This window comes from Anomaloglossus baeobatrachus, chromosome 2 (assembly GCF_048569485.1).
Source record: "Anomaloglossus baeobatrachus isolate aAnoBae1 chromosome 2, aAnoBae1.hap1, whole genome shotgun sequence".
Taxonomy (NCBI): Eukaryota; Metazoa; Chordata; class Amphibia; order Anura; family Aromobatidae; genus Anomaloglossus; species Anomaloglossus baeobatrachus.
Window position 1 is genome coordinate 113866257 of NC_134354.1, and position 20816 is coordinate 113887072.

A 20816-nucleotide genomic window follows, 5' to 3' on the forward strand; every position below is an offset into this window, starting at 1 on the left:
GGCTGCTTATCCACCATCCAGACGATCCTGTGTTGCAACCTTTCATCAATTTTTACTCTGCCGTACACCTCCAGGGAGATTAGCTGCAGTGCCATGGGTTAAAAACTATTTGATTATGTTGCACACTGTGGACAATGGAGCATTAAGATCTTTTGAGTTGGGCTTGTAACCTTTGAGATTGCTGATATTTTTCAACAATTTTGGTTCTCAAGTCCTCAGACAGTTCTCTTCTTTTTCTGTTCTCCATGCTTAGTATGGCACACACAGACACATAATGCAAAGATTAAGTCAACTTTTCCCTTTGTTATCTGGTTTTCAGATTTTCATATTGCCCACACCTGTTACTTGTCACAGGTGAGTTTGAATGAGAATCGTATGCTTGAAACAAAAGTTGTTTAGCTCAATTTCTGAAAGGTGTTAACAATTTTTGTGAATTTGTGTGGAATTATGTCCAATTTGCCTTTTTTTATTTTTTTTTGTGTGGTTCAAATACACAGAAAGGAAATAAACATGTGTAATTGCAAAACTTTCTCAATTGCAATGACTGTATATGTCCAAATGCTGGGTAGCAAAAATTCTTGGAACTACAGAGAGGTACAAAGGACCATATAATATGTGCAAAATGTTTTGTAGAGCGGTTTGCATTTACATTAAATACAAAATGATATATATATATATATATATATATTTATATATACAGTATATGTGTGTGTTTGTATATTTATATATCTGTTCCCGATGACCTCCAGTGGCATAATAAGCTACTTTGGGTTCCTCTAACTAGAACTTTTTTTTCTATTGAATATTATATAATCGGATACGGACTCTCCAAAACAATACCTTACATGATATATTGATCAGTTAATAAGATACTAATATCATCATTTTTATTTTCTCCTTTAGGATGCGGTTTCACAAAACAGCTGTAAGACACATGTCCTTGCTCTTGTCCTTCATGGTGGCAGTATACTAGATACTGGAGGAGGGGATATCAACAGCAAATTGGCCGATGTCAACACCTTCAGCTCAGTATTCGAGAAAGTGACCAGAGCTCATTTTCCGGCAGCTCTTGGACACATCTTAGTTAAACTGGTCCCTTGTCCTGCAATATGTTCTGAAGCTTTTTCACTGGTTTACAAGTAAGAATTTATATCTACTTTTAATAATCTAGACTCATATATTAATAATCTTATTAACATCATGAATGTAAGTATACAGTGCCTTGCGAAAGTATTCGGCTCCCTTGAATTTTTCAACCTTTTCCCACATTTCAGGCTTCAAACATAAAGATAAAAATGTTAATGTTATGGTGAAGAATCAACAACAAGTGGGACACAATTGTAAAGTTGAAAAAAATGATTGCTTATTTTAAACTTTTTTGAAAAATAAAAAAACTGAAAATTGGGGCGTGCAATATTATTCGGCCCCTTTACTTTCAGTGGAACAAACTCACTCCAGAAGTTCATTGAGGATCTCTGAATGATCCAATGTTGTCCTAAATGACTGATGATGATAAATATAAGCCCCCTGTGTGTAATCTAGTCTTTGAATAAATGTACCTGCTCTGTGATAGTCTCAGTGTTCTGTTTAAAGCACAGAGAGCATCATGAAGACCAAGGAACACAACAGACATGTCCGTGATATTGTTGTGGAGAAGTTTAAAGCTGGATTTGGTTACAAAAAGATTTTCAAAACTTTAAACATCCCAAGGAACACGGTGCAAGCGATTATATTAATATGGAAGGAGTATCATACCACTGCACATTTACCAAGACCCGGCCATCCATCCAAACTTTCATCTCAGACAAGGAGAAGACTGATCAGAGATGCAGCCAAGAGGCCCATGATCACTTTGGATAAGCTGCAGAGATCTACAGCTGAGGTGGGAGAGTCTGTCCATAGGACAACAGTCAGGTGTACACTGCACAAAAATAGCTTTAATGGAAGAGTGGCAAGGAGAAAGCCATTTCTCAAAGATAACCATAAAAAGTGTAATTTAAAGTTTGCCACAAGCCACCTGGGAGACACATCAAACATGTGGAAGAAGGTGTTCTGGTCAGCTGGAACCAAAATCAAACTATTTGGGCACAATGCCAAATTATATGTTTGGCGTAAAAGCAACACAGCTCATCACCCTGAACACACCATCCCCACTGTCAAATATGGTGGTGGCAGCATCATGGTTTGGGCCTGCTTTTCTTCAGCAGGGACAGGAAAGATGGTTAAAATTGATGGGAAGATGGATGGAGCCAAATACAGGACCATTATTGAAAAAAAAATGTTGGAGTCTGCAAAAGACCTGAGACTGGGACAGAGATTTGTCTTCCAACAAGACAATGATCCCAAACATAAAGCAAAATCTACAATGGAATGGTTCATAAATAAACGTATCCAGGTGTTAGAATGGCCAAGTCAAAGTCCAGACCTGAATCCAATCGAGAATCTGTGGTAAGAGCTGAAAACTGCTGGTTACAAACGCTCTCCATCCAACCTCACTCAGCTCCAGCTGTTTGCAAAGGAAGAATTGGCAAGAATGTCAGTCTCTCGATGTGCAAAACTGATAGACACATACCCCAAGTGATTGCAGCTGTAATTGCAGCAAAAGGTGGCGCTACAAAGTATTAAGTTAAAGGAGGTGAAAAATATTGCACACCCCACTTTTCAGTTATTTTTTAAATAAGTTTAAAATAAACATTACATTTCGATCAACTTCACAATTGTGTCCCACTTGCTGTTGATTCTTCACCATAACATTAAAATTTTTACCTTTATGTTTGAAGCCTGAAATGTGGGAAAAGGTTAAAAAAAGTTACGGGGGCCGAATACTTTCGCAAAGCACTGTATGAAAAAAAAAGATGAAGGGGAGGGAATGCTATTTTTTATTTATGTTTTTAAACCAAACTTTCCATTATTATCAGTATTATTGCTATAATGTTTATTATGTGCAATTAATTTTGACTGATGAACATACTGTGGCTATAGTTTTCTCTACATTTTTTCGGCATTGTGTTTGGCTCTTCTACCTTATCTACAGTATGTTGTGCTTTAATTTATATGATGTCATCTAACTGAGGGAGGGCAACTAGCCATGTACTAAAGTTGCATATTTGGGGCAAATTTCAGGCAACTAGAATGTAGATACAGCAGAATAAATAGTCTTTGTTAAATTTGCTTGGGTTAAAAACTAGATAGGGTCTAGTTGGGGGAGACTCAATTAAAACCATCTATGTTTTGAGATAGCCATTTAAGATGGGATGGAGAGCTCAGAAAAAGTTTGGTAAGCTTTTTGCACAATGTTCTGAGTCCAAGGAAGGACAGAATGTGCCAATGCCTCAGAGGGATCTGTTAGTGAGGTACACTGAATACGTTAAGCCAGTGGCCAGATGGCTTAGAATCTAATTTTTAGTACCCTGATGTACAGTTAGGTCCAGAAAAATTTGGACAATGACACAATTTTCGCGAGTTGGGCTCTGCATGCCACCACATTGGATTTGAAATGAAACCTCTACAACAGAATTCAAGTGCAGATTGTAACATTTAATTTGAAGGTTTGAACAAAAATATCTGATAGAAATTGTAGGAATTGTACACATTTCTTTACAAACACTCCACATTTTAGGAGGTCAAAAGTAATTGGACAAATAAACCAAACCCAAACAAAATATTTTTATTTTCAATATTTTGTTGCGAATCCTTTGGAGGCAATCACTGCCTTAAGTCTGGAACCCATGGACATCACCAAACGCTGGGTTTCCTCCTTCTTAATGCTTTGCCAGGCCTTTACAGCCGCAGCCTTCAGGTCTTGCTTGTTTGTGGGTCTTTCCGTCTTAAGTCTGGATTTGAGCAAGTGAAATGCATGCTCAATTGGGTTAAGATCTGGTGATTGACTTGGCCATTGCAGAATGTTCCACTTTTTTGCACTCATGAACTCCTGGGTAGCTTTGGCTGTATGCTTGGGGTCATTGTCCATCTGTACTATGAAGCGCCGTCCGATCAACTTTGCGGCATTTGGCTGAATCTGGGCTGAAAGTATATCCCGGTACACTTCAGAATTCATCCGGCTACTCTTGTCTGCTGTTATGTCATCAATAAACACAAGTGACCCAGTGCCATTGAAAGCCATGCATGCCCATGCCATCACGTTGCCTCCACCATGTTTTACAGAGGATGTGGTGTGCCTTGGATCATGTGTCGTTCCCTTTCTTCTCCAAACTTTTTTCTTCCCATCATTCTGGTACAGGTTGATCTTGGTCTCATCTGTCCATAGAATACTTTTCCAGAACTGAGCTGGCTTCATGAGGTGTTTTTCAGCAAATTTAACTCTGGCCTGTCTATTTTTGGAATTGATGATTGGTTTGCATCTAGATGTGAACCCTTTGTATTTACTTTCATGGAGTCTTCTCTTTACTGTTGACTTAGAGACAGATACACCTACTTCACTGAGAGTGTTCTGGACTTCAGTTGATGTTGTGAACGGGTTCTTCTTCACCAAAGAAAGTATGCGGCGATCATCCACCACTGTTGTCATCCGGGATGCCCAGGCTTTTTTGAGTTCCCAAGCTCACCAGTCAATTCTTTTTTTCTCAGAATGTACCCGACTGTTGATTTTGCTACTCCAAGCATGTCTGCTATCTCTCTGATGGATTTTTTCTTTTTTTTCAGCCTCAGGATGTTCTGCTTCACCTCAATTGAGAGTTCCTTAGACCGCATATTGTCTGGTCACAGCAACAGCTTCCAAATGCAAAACCACACACCTGTAATCAACCCCAGACCTTTTAACTACTTCACTGATTACAGGTTAACGAGGGAGACGCCTTCAGAGTTAATTGCAGCCCTTAGAGTCCCTTGTCCAATTACTTTTGGTCCCTTGAAAAAGAGGAGGCTATGCATTACAGAGCTATGATTCCTAAACCCTTTCTCCGATTTGGATGTGAAAACTCTCATATTGCAGCTGGGAGTGTGCACTTTCAGCCCATATTATATATATAATTCTATTTCTGAACATTTTTTTGTAAACAGCTAAAATAACAAAACTTGTGTCACTGTCCAAATATTTCTGGCCCTGACTGTAGTCTTCCCAGCAACAGACCGAAGGGACATAAACAGCTAAGTGTTGGGACTGGCCAACCCTGGCAGGGGTCAGCTGATAAAGGACGGTAAATTCTATAAAGAGTTAGTGAAAGTCTAGTGAGCGAATATGACGTAGTCAGTTGGTCGTGAAGGTTGCATACAGTGGCTGGTTTGTGGCAGTGGAGCAAAGGAGACAGAAGGCAAGATAGCGGGATTCTTAAGACAGACGAGAGACACATGGTGTGAACAGCATTGTAACTAGAGGCCTGCCCTTGGATGGAGGGGCTCCAAGCTATAGGAGCCAGAGAATAGAATCCTTACATCCAGGCCCCTTAAACCCTCAAGGTACCAGGTTCCTTCTACTGGTGCAGGACTACAGTGACTAGGACCCTTATCCGTCAAGGTACCTGGTTAATCTCAACTAGCGAGTGACAAAGTCAACCAACCTAGTGGTATTTCATTAGAAGTCCATGTGTGCAAAGCGTAACTCCGGTCATTATGGGACCCCTGAGGAAATCAAACATGGAACTGTAGGAAAGGAAGTTGACTGTCACAGTGTACACTGTAACGCTAAACTGGGTTGAACTGGGACTTAGTAAGATCGAACATAACCCAAAGGGAAGTTGAAATGTATCTGTTGATACAAAGTGAAAATGTAACGTTCTTGAAGATATATGCCTGCTATCTGGAATGCAATTGTGAATGACAATGAACTATCCAGTAAAGAGTTGAGGTTTAAAATGAGCATTTGTTCTCCTTGTGCGTGTGAGTTGTCATCTGGTCCTGGTCAGCCAACACCAGCGGCAGTATGCCCCCTATATGGGTTCCCAGCCCACACGGCCAAAGTCCACACACCGAGCCAGGACCAGGTATTTTACATAGAATGCCAGGGCACCAAGAGTTAATCGCCTCCCCTCATCTACCACCTTACTCCACTCTACAGTAAGAAAGCCTGTGTGAGTCCCAGGCAGTTCTAAAAATGGAGTGTCTAGGAAATGCAAAGTGATTTCCCCTCCCTTCATTTCCTCTATATAAACAAAATATAACAAAATGAAAACCCTTACCTACTCCTTCTTTACCTGGCCACTGAGCCCACATGCTATGGAATTTCCTTAATTTGCATTTGCTCTGACATCTAATATTCTGTGCCCAGTTCACTGTAGCTTTCATCCATTTTTTTTTTTTATGATTGAGGCCCTGAGTAATTAAGGTGGCGTTGTTCATACTGGTTTTGGTAAATGAGCGTGCGGGGGAAAAGACGTATGATTCATTAAGAGGTGGTTCAATAAGATTCTCACCACAAAAATTAGTTAATTAAGGGATTAGAATAAGATTTGTGTCATAAGGTACTGTACACCACAATTGGCTATGAAAGTTGACAAGCCGGCATCACCACGCCTTGTCCTTCCCCCATTCCACCCATTTTGGTAGACCATAAAAAAAAATCACAATATTTTTGCATAACTCCATGATGCACAAACATTTTGCAACTTTTCAGAGAGTTTTACAATAGATTTCTGGCTTAATGGCTTTGATGAATAGGTGTCCTAGATACCTAGCTCCAACAAAGCCTTATTTATTGTAACCTTGACTGTGGACTCCTCATAGAGAAAGCTGTGATCTTTCCAGGCCCATATCAATAAGCTGAATTTATCTATTTTTGTAAAATCATATTTTCTTGCACGGACTTGGGAAAGGTCCGGCGCATGGCGAGACACACGACAAGCAGGGGTTTCACAACAACAAACAAGGGGTACACCAGGGACACTATAACAATGGTGGGCCCTGGTGCTGGTGGGGGGAAGGTGAAACACCTCCTGCACTGACCTGCAGCTGCACCCAGTCCTCCTAGCCAGTCCCTATACAAGTTTCGCACCTGTCACCGAGCAGGATACTTGAAGCACTGAAAGACCCTGTAGTAACCCTTGCTAGAGAGCTGGCAGGTAAAGATCACTAGTTCCACCGCTTCACTAATACAACATGAAGGGGAAGGTATGACAGACGGGAAACAACAAAAGGATAAAGCCCAGCTTCACGTCTGCAGTCAGACACCAGGACTGCAGCCTACATCGCTTCACTGCCACAAGGGCTCCAGCAGCTCCTTCCACTCAATTTCTAGCTACAGAATGGATTTAGATTTAGAATGACCAGCATCCTCTACTGGGAGATGTGACCATATATATGGGGGAAGGGAGTGGTCACCAATCGGAATCACCTGAGGCCAGGAAACAGAAGCTGCTGAAAAGCAAAACTTTCATTAACCCTTTCAGCACCAAAGAAAAGGGGAATCTGTTTAATGTGAGGAGTCTCAGATGGCAAAGAGAGACTCAGTCCCAGATCCTGTCACAAGTCTCTAGTAACAGAGAGACGGCTGTGACACATTTAGAGACTGAGCTGGCATTTTAAGATGTTGGGCAGTATGCAAGCATTTCAAACCCCTTTAAATGATTCCCAAAATTTAAACATCTTCTTACTTGTAGATAGTTGACCTTGTATTTTTTTTTTTTTTTCGATTATTCCTATAACTGTTTTCAGTGCAGTTGACAATTCCTCAAAATACTTACTGTATCTTTACTATATTGCCATATGACAAACCACCATTTCAGTTATTGCTACTCCAGCTTCTTTAAAGGGTTTTGTCAAATATCTTTGTTTAATAAAGGGAGTTATTTTCTTCCATATAAACTTGTTTCATACTTTCCTAAAATATTTCCCTACCTTCCTTTTAATCCATATTGAGCAATTACCGTAGTTAAAGCATATAACTTTGTGGTTAGGGCATTATTATAACAAGAATAGTTTGGACAGCCGGTGATAAAAATGTAATTTTATTGTTTTAATTTTTGTCCGCTGTAATAATATGTAAATGTTTGAAGCTTCTAGCTGGTAAAAAGTCAAAAGTTTTCTCACATAATTACTCCCCTCGCAAAATAACGGGAAGTTATATTGAAAGCTGCCATTTAATTCCAAAACCTGAATAAGCTTCAAATTCATCTGTAATCTCAATGGCCCTGATGGCTTATTTTTTCTGTATCATTCAGATATAATAAGACACAACCTGCACAAAGCGAGATTTTTCCACTTAGTCTTTATAAGTAAATCCCTTGACTCTTTTTTTGTTTCTGATTTTTGCTTTTCTGGTAAAGGCTCTAATGATTTGATGAACATTCGAGGAGAAGATAGGCAACCCGGTCAAAATAAGAGACTCTTATTGTTTCCAATTAATATAAGACCCATACATTTTTTATACAGTAATTTTTCTCACTTTATATACTTCTCTTTGAATTCAAGCTTTTTCCTTACTACAACCTATAGATATCCATATTCAATTTGTCTATTTTTTTAAAAGCCTAGAGCGGGAAAATACACTTTTTACCTGTATCTAGCCGTCCACTTTCAATGATACAGATGCTTCTCTTTATATAATAATTTCTTGCCTAATTATTCCCTGTGGATCAAAGAATATATGATTTTGGACAATCGGGACAACTAAAAGTTGTGAACCAGCTTTGCATCAGTGTTTAGTAATATTGTCGGCTCATAGGACCTCAGATTCAAGAACCTTTCCCCTTCTTGGGTATAATTATATTAATAGCCTTGTGCGTAGAGTCTGGTAGGTGACCATATTTTAATAAATCCCTCAGGGTTACAAACAATTCTTTAAGTAATACCCTACAGTATTTCTATACAGTACAAGAGCTAATCAATCAGAACCAAGGTTCCTATCATCCAACATTAACTCAGTGCATCCTACATGTCCTTAATCTGAATGGCGGAATCTAGGAAACTCTCTTAGTCCATTGGAAGAGTTTGATGATCTATGTTCTTTAGATTAGATTCAACATTGTTTAAATTCAATCTTGCAACAGATTTATAGATATACCTATACAAACAAAAGATTTACTTATTGTTATCCTTAAAAACTCATAAATAGTGATGAGTGAGGACTAAAATGCTTAATATGCTTGAGTGATCCATATTCGAATTGAGCAGGTCGGACATGTTCGACTTGATTACCGAATATAATGGAAGACAATGGGACACCTATCATTTATATGGAAGACCCTAGTCAGAGGGTTGAGTGTTCAGGAAAATTGTTCAAATGGATGGAAACAAAGCACAAATGGAATGGGAACAGCAGGGGAAAGACGCCTGGATGCATGTCTGACTCCCAAATTGTTGCCAGAGTATTAGGGTATGTGCACATGTTGAATATTTGGATGTAGACATTTTTGCAATATTTCTGCATCTCTTGACAGGAAAACTGTAGGAGCAAAAACACTCGCTTTACTGCATTTTCAACACATTTTTGCTCGTTTTTTTCACCTGCATTTTTTCCACGTTTTTGGACATTAAGGAATGTGATAGAGATAGATAATAGATAGAGATAGATATTATGGATAGACAGAGACAGATATATAGATATACTGGATAGACAGACAGACATATAATTGTACAACTCCAGGTATATAATAAAATTGCACCCTGTGGAGCTTATTGGAAAGCTTTTTATGGTTAAATAAATAAATGAAAAAACTATGTGGGTTCCACCCTATTTTTGATAAACAACAAAGGTAAAGCAGAAAGCTGCAGGCTGATATTGTCAGGCTGGGAAGGTCCATGGTTATTGGGACCTTCCCAGCCTAAAATCCTGCCTAAAATAGCAGCCCACAGCCACCCCAGTAGTGGAACTTTACATTAGATGTGCCAATTTTAGTGCTTCACCTCAGCTTTTCCCGATTGCCCTGATGCATTGGCAATCGGTGTAATGGTTTATGGGGTTAATGTCAGCTGTGTATTGTCAGCTGGCATGAAGCCTAGGGGTTAGTAATGGAGAGGTGTCTATCACACCCCATTACTAACCCAGTAAGTTAAAAGAAAGAAACACACACAAATACTTCATTTTTTAAAAACACCCTGGTTGATTAATTTAAAAAAAAAAAAAAGCCATGCAGAACCAAAGTAGCCCACCAAAGCCGACGTAGTCTACAAATGGAAACCTGAAAGACATAAAAAGAGACAAAAAAAGACAGGATAACCTCCCTCATTCACCAATTTATTATTAAAAAAAAATCCCCGCAGCTCCAAAGTAGTCCATGGCATTTCCACAAGGGTTACCGATTCTGTAGTACTGCCTATGGAGCTTCGTTCTGAGAACAACGCTTCGTACGTCAATTCCAGTCAGGCTTTACTCTGTGATACCCGGCTACTGTGATAAGCACTCATGACGTCAGTAATGTAACCGCTCTCACTGGATCACACAGAGAGCAGCGCAAAACACAGTAAATCTGATACGCGGTGACGTTACTGAGTCACTGATGTCAGTCATGAGACATTATGGATCTTGCGCTGCCCTCTGTGTGACCTGGCGAGGGTAGTGTTGAGTGGTAACATTACTGCCAACATCACTGCTCATCACAGTCGCCAGGTATCCCAGAAGCAGAGCACAGCCTGACCAGGAGTGACCTATGGAGAGTTGCTCTCAGCTGCAGGAATTATATTTTTAATAATGAATTGGTGAAATAGAGACAGTATCTTGTCCTTCTTTCTCCATTGGTGGACTACATCAAATTTAGTGGACTTCTTAGGAACTGCATGGCTTTTTTTTAATAAATTGGTGAACCAGGGCTAGACTTGAGGGAGGGTTAGTAATGGAGGTGTCTGATAGATGCCTCTCCATTACTAACATCAGGGCTTGATGCCAGCTGACACTAAACAGATGACATTAACCCCAAACACCATTACTCCGATTGTCAACGCACCATAGCAATCGGGAAGAGCCAAGACAAAATGCCAGATTTAGCACATCTAATGCGGTGCGCCACTTCTGGGGCAGCTGCAGGATGGTAGTTTTTGGCTGGGAAGGGCCCAATAACTATGGACCTTCCCAGCCTGATATCAGCCCACAGCTGACTGCTTTACCTTGGCTGGTTATCAATATTAGGGGGGGACCCCACGCTGTTTTTTAAAATTATTTATTTTTTTATAAAGTTAAACCAGACTAAACAATGTTTAGTGCTACATGAAAGGCACTAATGGGTGGAAATGTATAGTATGTAGGAAGTTGAGACATTACTTTGCTTTGGTCTACTTCTAATCTAAGCCCTCCCTCTATATCAACTCTCTGTTACGGGGGGACCGGCAGATTAGGACCAGGGGGTATATATCCTAATCGCCAGTCGGGGCCCACCGTGCTCCAGATGACAATGGAGCTGCTGGCACCTGAGGGTTAGGCGGAGACTATAGAGCTGGATGGCTCCCCCCTCTAGCGGCCCTCCCACTCGAATGGTCTATAGTCGCCACAGATACCACTGAGCGACGGGCGGAAGATGGAGACATGCAGTGGGAGCTACAAGACTCGCTCCACCGCGTAATCACCCCAGACGACCAGTCGATATGTGGGGAATGCCGCTTCAACCAAGGAATACCCAGCAGAATATCATCTGCACCCTTAGGGAGAACCAGAAATGAAATGGTCTCCCTATGCCCAGATGACATGGCAAGGGTAATGGGCACTGTCCGCTGGTGAATTACCTTGGGCAACAAGGACCCATCCACCACACGGACTCTCACTGGCCTTGGCATTTGCACCAGCGGGATGGCATGCCGCCGGGCAAAAGAGGAGGAGATGAAACTATCCCCAGCACCTGTGTCCACACTTGCCCTTGTGGACCATGTTGACCCCTTAAAGGAAATGGACGCGGGAAACGTCACCCTAATGGATGACGCAGAGTCCAGTCTACTTCCAGCTATGGTCACCAATCGTGGTCGCTTATCCTGACGCTTTGGGCAACGGTTGGCATAATGACCATACTGCCCACAAGCGAAACAGGAAATGCCCTTGCGACTCGAAGACCTAGCAACACCAACCCTAGAGATGTCCATAGGGACAGAGATGTCCTCTAAGGGAGGTGCAGTAGGAGAGACCACTACAGTGGCTGAACGACCCTCTGACCTGCGCTCCAGCTGACGTTCGGAGGTCCGCAGGTCAATGCGGGTAGCCAGAGTCATGAGGCCCTCAAGGGTAGTTGGTACCTCACGCGACGCTAATGCGTCCTTCACGTGCGAGGCTAATCCCCTCCAGAACAGTGGAATGAGAGTCCTCTCTGACCACCCCAGTTCTGCAGCAAGTGTCCGGAAACTCACAGCATATTGACTTGAGGAGGTACGCCCCTGCTCCAAAGTCAGTAGCTGTAGGGCCGAGTCGTGAGTGACCTGAGGCCCCAGGAACACTTGTCGCAAGGACTCCAAAAACTCCTTAGAGTCCTGTACTACGGGGTCATTCCTCTCCCACAATGGTGTAGCCCACTCCCATGCTCTATCAGAGAGCAAGGAGATGATAAACCCCACCTTCGACCTCTCTGTAGGAAACCGTGCAGCCAACAGCTCTAGATGGACTGAGCACTGGTTCACGAATCCCCTACATGCCTTGCTGTTCCCCGTAAACTTGTTGGGCAGCGAGAGGTGAGGGAGGGTTGGAGTAGGCTTGGTGACTGACACCATTGCAGCCACTTGAGCCACCACATCATCCATATCAGCAGCAAGAGCAGACTTCTCCAGAGACCTCACTCTGGCATCAAGCTGCAGCATGAACTGACGCAGCTGCTCCATCTCCGCCATGCCAGCCAGACCCTGGCGCAGTCTTACTGTTACGGGGGGACCGGCAGATTAGGACCAGGGGGTATATATCCTATTCGCCAGTCGGGGCCCACCGTGCTCCAGATGACAAAGGAGCTGCTGGCATCTGAGGGTTAGGCGGAGACTATTGAGCTGGATGGCTCTGAGATAACCCAGGAACTCTGGGAACCGGTCACGTGTGTTGGGACACGTCAGACCGGACGACAACCCGATTAGCGTTTTGGTGTACCTAGCGCTACACCAACCACGTGTGCAGGAAACACGTCAGGCCGGGTGGTAACCAGGTAGTGTTGACTGGAAGACCGCCACGAAAGCACCCTGTCGGCCACGTGTGTAGGACACGTCAGGCCGAGCGGTCCTCCGATTAGCGTTTCTGGCCACCTCTCGACTGGCCACGTGTGTGTAGGACACGTCAGGCCAGATGGGTACACCAGTAGCGTTGACCGGGAAGCCGAGGAGGATAAGGAACACCCTGTTAACTCCACAGGGGTCCTGGGGTACACTGTCCGTGCGCGTAGGGGGCACAACCGGACAGGTGGCGCAGCAGGTGCGTTGTCCGTGTGCGTAGGGGGCACAATCGGACAGGTGGCACAGCAGGTGCGTTGTCCGTGTGCGTAGGGGGCACAATCGGACAGGTGGCGCAGCAGGTGCGTTGTCCGTGTGCGTAGGGGGCACAATCGGACAGGAAGCACAGCAGCCGCAACCCAGTTAACGCCACTGGGCTGCTATAGCAAGACTGGAACGGCAGGAGGGAAGCACGGCGCCTGACCCTGATGTGCCGAGCCACGAATCTTGGCGTGACAGGCACCGTTCGCCTAACCCTACCTACCGCTTCCCAACATAGGCTTATGCCGCAATGAGGCTCTAACATGGAGGTGTGCTCTGACTGAGCAAATGTGAAGACTGCACACCTCCATGTTGTCTCCAGCCCCTTTTATAACCTGGGTCCGCCCCAAACCCAGGGTGGAACCACCAAGGTCCAATAGCAGAGTGCCATGTCATCAGTGACGTCACATGCAACCTATCCGGAACCGCCACGTCATTGATGACCTCATGGCAGCCACGCCCCAAACACTTCAGCAGTCATCATCTGACGACCAATACTGAGGTGCCAGATCATAGGGGCGGGCCTCTGCGAGCCAGTCCGGAGTTGCCACGTCATCAGGACACCTGACACCCTCTGCCCTATTAGGGCCTGCCACCTCACGGACATGCTCAGTGAGGTCCTTACCGGACCTAGCCTCTGGTGCACTAAGTGCCTGAGCATGCCCAGTAGCCTGAGCAACAGGCTCAGAAAGCAGACTATCAGTTTGAGCATGCTCAGTAGGCACATCCCAGCACTTAGACACAGCACGAAGTCCAAGTACCTGTGCAAAGAGGCTGTTAGGGTTAATTGTGGAAGCATGCTCAGTAGCCTGAACTGAGGACTTAGTCTCAGACATAACACAATCAGGCTGAGCATGCTCACTAGGCAAAACACCCGGCTTCAACTCTGGCTTGGGTAAATCGGCGCACGCATGCGCACTAGCCGCCTCTCCACACTTAGACGTGGTGGAAGGAACAGCCAACTGGACGACCCGAGGCACGGCCAAGAACGGCAGCCGGTGCCTGGGCGCAACAGGAACCGCAGCAGGCTGCTTGCGGCTATGGCGGCGCCGGTTCGTAACACTCTCCCTGAACTGCTTCCAGAAGAGAGTGTGCTGATCCTTGCATCACTGGGTCCTATATAAGACCTAATGATGCGATATGGCCAGCCATTCACAGTAATGCCAACATAACTACGGCATTACTGTGTATGGCAGGCAATTCCCACATGTTGGTTGGATGTCTAACAGACTCAAAAATACTGAGCGGGGACTCAAGAATGGTGCTCAAGAACCCGATGGGCAATTATTGAGCAGTATCAAGCACATATGCTCATGACTACTCATAACATTCTTTTATAGACACCCTAATTCGTCCTTTGTCTTTTATTGAAATATTATTTCTGGGGTCTGACTTTGTTGCTGTGCTATACACTGTCTATAAAGAGTTTGTCTGAGTTCTCTGTCAACTCTGTTTCCCATTACCTAAAAGCTTGCAATGTATTTTACTATACAGTCGTCCCCCGCGATATTACGGTTAACTTATTGTGGCTTCACTGTATCGCGGGCACCGGGGGGGGCATCAGCGGTGGTGAAGCGGGGTCACAGCTTGCAGGGGTGGTGATGGATCAGGGTGATGCATTGTTCCTGCCTCCTATCATCATTCTCCATCACCCCCGGTAAACTAGATTCGGCTTATAAGACGCACCCCTCATTTTCCTCACATATTTTTGGGAGCAAAAGTGCGTCTTATAATCCGAAAAATGCAGGTAAATAATAAAATAAATATAGTGCCGCTACTTCGCGGGGACCCTAGAACGTAACTCCTGCAATAGGTGAGGGATCACTATATAGGCATTAGCAATCACATTGTAACCGAGGGAATGGTAATACTATTGCTCAGAAACCTTTTTACTGTGCAAGACGTCTGGAGTTCTGTTTTGGGACTTCTGAGCTCTCTGATTGATGTTGATATCGCAGTGAATGTACATTGTTACAGTATTGAATTGCCCTTAGCCATTTTCAAGCATCGTAAATATGAAAATAAAAGATATCAGATTTTAGTTAGAACATAAAGAAATCGACCACAAATCTGTATTCAGTTTTGTTTCCATTGTGTATCTAGTGTCCAAAAGCTTTTTGCACTTCACACAGCGCTAAGAGCAGCTCCTGTAAGCGAAAAAGCCCGGTTCCCCTTTGAATATTACAAAGCTGCCCTGCTTTCCATTTTGCTTCCTAATCACACGCTGTGCTTCAAAGTGAGAAAAACCTTAGAGTTTTCAGCCTTTCAGAATATGAATGCAAATGTTACTGTTTCTAATAAATGGGCCTCATTGTCATTTCTTCAAATAGGTTTTAACTTATCATTTTGCTGTACATGTAGACCACAATGGAACCACACAGTGCATACAAAAACCATGATTAGTATGAAATATGCAGGTTTAATTTTAGCGCTGATGGATTAAAAAGCGTAGAAGGCTAACGACTGCCGCTCTTTTTATTGTGTGTTTGAACTTTAACCCTCTCTAAGCAAAGGATCAGTAGTCAGAGATATAACAATGATATATGTGCAAGAGTAAACAACCTCCGCATGATATCGGTGCTACGTCTTGTAGAATGGTAAAGCTCTTATCATGTATTACTCACAGCAAGTTGGGCTGCAGTGTGTACATCGCCCTGGCCAAAAACTGATGCTCTAGCAGGATACAGCTAAACCCCCACTAAGTGGAGGCATCACAGGTGCAGGAGAAGCAGATCACACACACACCTTCATGGAATGGAGGGGAGGTGACTGCTAGATGATAAAACTGCACACAAGTGGCTTGCATAGAGCGCTGTTCACATGCAGATGACACAGTCACAAACCCGCAGCCTATTAGGTAACGCCCTTCTATTAGATCAGGCGGGCTGCCAAGCCGTACTCCACTGTATATCATGCACGGACAGACACTCTACAATGCAAGGCCCAACAGAAAGGGGCCTGGCTGTATCCTGTACAAACAAAAAAATATGAGGTTTTTGTTGGTATTTATGGCCATAAAACGTAAGCCTACACCCTCGTCAAGGGACCTCATGTCTGTAGGTCCCTACACTAAATATAAAAAAAGCAACAATAAGAGGATAATGTCCTCCAAAAATCAAGTATTACTCACAGCAAGTTGGGCTGCAGTGTGTACATCGCCCTGGCCAAAAACTGATGCTCTAGCAGGATACAGCTAAACCCCCACTAAGTGGAGGCATCACAGGTGCAGGAGAAGCAGATCACACACACACCTTCATGGAATGGAGGGGAGGTGACTGCTAGATGATAAAACTGCACACAAGTGGCTTGCATAGAGCGCTGTTCACATGCAGATGACACAGTCACAAACCCGCAGCCTATTAGGTAACGCCCTTCTATTAGATCAGGCGGGCTGCCAAGCCGTACTCCACTGTATATCATGCACGGACAGACACTCTACAATGCAAGGCCCAACAGAAAGGGGCCTGGCTGTATCCTGTACAAACAAAAAAATATGAGGTTTTTGTTGGTATTTATGGCCATAAAACGTAAGCCTACACCCTCGTCAAGGGACCTCATGTCTGTAGGTCCCTACACTAAATATAAAAAAAGCAACAATAAGAGGATAATGTCCTCCAAAAATCAAGTATTACTCACAGCAAGTTGGGCTGCAGTGTGTACATCGCCCTGGCCAAAAACTGATGCTCTAGCAGGATACAGCTAAACCCCCACTAAGTGGAGGCATCACAGGTGCAGGAGAAGCAGATCACACACACACCTTCATGGAATGGAGGGGAGGTGACTGCTAGATGATAAAACTGCACACAAGTGGCTTGCATAGAGCGCTGTTCACATGCAGATGACACAGTCACAAACCCGCAGCCTATTAGGTAACGCCCTTCTATTAGATCAGGCGGGCTGCCAAGCCGTACTCCACTGTATATCATGCACGGACAGACACTCTACAATGCAAGGCCCAACAGAAAGGGGCCTGGCTGTATCCTGTACAAACAAAAAAATATGAGGTTTTTGTTGGTATTTATGGCCATAAAACGTAAGCCTACACCCTCGTCAAGGGACCTCATGTCTGTAGGTCCCTACACTAAATATAAAAAAAACAGCAACAATAAGAGGATAATGTCCTCCAAAAATCAAGTATTACTCACAGCAAGTTGGGCTGCAGTGTGTACATCGCCCTGGCCAAAAACTGATGCTCTAGCAGGATACAGCTAACCCCCACTAAGTGGAGGCATCACAGGTGCAGGAGAAGCTCTTATCATCCAGCAATAAGAAAATGCAAATTACCTTCAACTGTAATAAAAGAGAAAGGGAAAAATCTTTACAAATCAAACTGTAATACATTGTAGTCCAGGCATGTTCCATATATGTGAAAGCAGATAACCCCTAACTTAAGGGGACAGGGTTTATATCAAATATAATTTATGTAGCTTTAGTCTGTTCAACTGGCCTGGATCTCATTGTAAAATGGATATGTGCTCCACAATATGACATTTTAATTGTTGCTTATATTTCTTCTGTGGGTATATACAGTTAGGTCCAGAAATATTTGGACAGTGATCGAATCTTCGTGATTTGGCCTCTGTAGGTCACTATTTTTTATTTAAAATGAAACTACTGAGATGTAATTGAAGTGCTGATTTTCAGTTTTAATTAAAAGGGATTGAACAAAAATATCCCGGGAAACATTTGGGTATTGCAAACTTTTTTCCACAAAGCCTCCTTGTTTTAGGGACCCAAAGGTTACTGGACAAATTAAATTTACCATAATCAAAATGTTCATTTTTAAAACTTTATATAGAATCCTTTGCAGGCAATGACTGCCTGAGGTTTGGAAGCCATAGATGTCATCAATTACTGGATTTCCTCCTTTGTGATGCCTTTACAGTAGCTGACTTCATTTGTTGATTGTTTTTGGGTCTTTTTTCTAGTTTATCTGTTGATTGACTAGGCCATTGCAGAATATTTCACTTCTTTGCCTTAAACAATTCCTGCTTTGCTTTTGCAGTATGTTTTGGGTCATTATCCATATGTTCTGTGAAGCACCGTCTAACAACCTTGCTGCATTTGGTTGAACCTGAGCAGAAAGTCTCACCCTGTACACTTCAGAATTCATCCAGATGCTTCTGTCTTCAGTCACATCAATAAACACTAGTGACCCAGGGCCATTGGGAGCCATACATGCCTGGCCACCACACTGCCTCTACCATGTGTTTACAGAGGATGTGGTATACTTTGGATCATGAGCTGTTCCAAGCCTTTTCCTTACTTTCTTCTTCCCATCATTCTGGTACAGGTTGATTTTTGTTTCATCTATTCAAAGAATGTTTTTCCAGAACTGGGTGGTTTCTTTAGATGTTTTTTGGCAAAGTCTAATCTGGCCTTTCTTTTTTTAAGGCTCATTAATGGTTTGCACCTTGTGGTGAACCCTCTGTATATGCTCTCATGAAGTCTTCTCTTTATGATAGACTTACACTGAGGAGCAAATAGGTAACAATTTTTTGAACTTTTCAATTTCAGGGTCCATATCTCACCATCCACTACAGCTTTGAGCGTAAGACTACTTTCATTTTACAGATAATCGGCTCATCACAAGGTCTATCAGTTCTGGCGCGACAAACATGGCAGTGGCGGTGGCTCTTATGCTTTGTAATAGTGCAATCACAGATGTCCGTGCAAGCACCTTGTGATGCACATTACACAAGTCTGAAATGGTGGCCTGAAAAAGGTGAAGAAGCCTCAATTCAATATCATCTTCAGAAGTGTTGGCTTGAGTTTGCAATAAACTTTGAAAAGTGGGCAGTTAAAGATTTCTAGAGGGTGATTTGGAGCAATAAGATAAAAGTCAATAGGCTAGACTTTAATGGGTGCAAATGTGTATGGAAGAAACAAGGGAAAATGGGGCTAACAAATCAATAAATTGAAGGTGATATCAAGTTTAATGATATGGGGTTGTTTCATGGCCAATGACATTGGATACTTGACCAGTAACCATGGATTGAATTGACATGACAAGAATCTGCATAACTAATCATATGCTAATCATATGCTAAATAACTGCAAGTCAAATTTATGTATGACATAGCCAAGATAATTATCTATAACATGATGGTAGTCTCACATTAAAAGCTGTAGTGGATGGTGATCCAAACAAAGATCAAAACATTATTACTAGGGATGTTCGAATACCTCAAATATTCGGCTTCGCGAATATCCAATGAATAGGTCACCGCTATGCGAATATTCGATGCGCAATGTAAGTCTATGGGAAGCCCGAATAGTTCCGAATAGTTGTTATTTGGGTTTCCCATAGACTTACATTGCACATCGAATATTCGCAAATAGTCAAATAGCGGCGACCTATTTGGCAAATATTCGCAAAGCTGAATATTTGAGGTATTTGATCATCCCTAATTATTACTCTTTTACTCGTCAGTGTAAATACTAAAACACCTACATCTTGGAGAGTGCTCTTCACTTGGGTGGATGTTGTGATGGAATTTTTCTTCACCATAGAAAGGATTCCGTGATCAGGCACCACCACTGTTGTATTCCATAGACGCCCAGGCCTGTTTGCACACTCAGTTTTGTTTTTGTTTTTTTTGCAGAATTTACCAAATTGTTGATTTGGCCATGTGTAACATTTCTGCTATCTCTGATGGATTTCTTTTTTTTTTCAGCCTAGTGAGGGTCTGTTTCTCTTCCATTGAGAGCTCCTTTGGCCACTTGTGACTTAACAGCAACAACTTTCAAATGCAATTGCCATATCTGGAGTTCTCCCCAGACCATTACCTCCTTAGCTGATGATGGCTTAATGAGGGAATAGCCCATGAAAGAGCTTTTGAGATAATTGTACAATTACTTTTGGCCCCGTGAAAAAGAGTCAGCTACATATTAACTAAAAAGGTGTAATTCCTGAACCCTTACTCCGATTAAGTTCCCAAATGAAACTTGAGAGTCTGCACATTAAGCCCATATTAATTATATAACTGTATTTTGAACATGTTTCAGTAAACAGCTAAAATGCCAGAACTTATGTTACTGTTCAAATATATCTGAATCCAACTGTATGTGTAAGTATATACTGTATATAAGTATTGGGACATCTACACATTCCATTCCACCTACAGGAGCTTTTATAACATTCCATTCAAAATCCATAGACATTATTGTAGAGTTGGGTCCAGTTTCTACTCTTTTGAGAAGCCTCTCTATAAAAATTTCTTTGGAGTGTCTATGAGAATTTTTGCTGTCTTTAAAAAGAACAATTGTGAGGTAAAATACTAATAGAGAAGAGAGTATAGTTCTCGTTCTCTTTTCTAGTTCTTATAAAAGGTGTTGTATGGAGTTGAGGTCAGGGCTCTTTGCTGCCATTCAAGTTTTTCCCACCAAACTCACCCAGCCTTGCCTTTATGGACCTTGCTTTGTCCACTGGGCACAATCAAGAGCAACAGCAAATGACATTCCCCAAACTGATCCCACAGAGTAAGAAGCTACAATTGTCT

General features: G+C 42.7%; 1 protein-coding gene across 1 annotated transcript in view; it reads left to right on the forward strand.

The window, feature by feature from the left end:
• PITPNM3 (PITPNM family member 3) overlaps nucleotides 1-20816 on the forward strand; it is a 729687-nt gene that overhangs the window by 486960 nt on the left and 221911 nt on the right. The window contains exon 5 of the mRNA XM_075333206.1: nucleotides 904-1139. Within this exon, the coding sequence (XP_075189321.1) occupies nucleotides 904-1139 (236 nt within the window). The remainder of the gene's footprint in view (nucleotides 1-903; nucleotides 1140-20816) is intronic.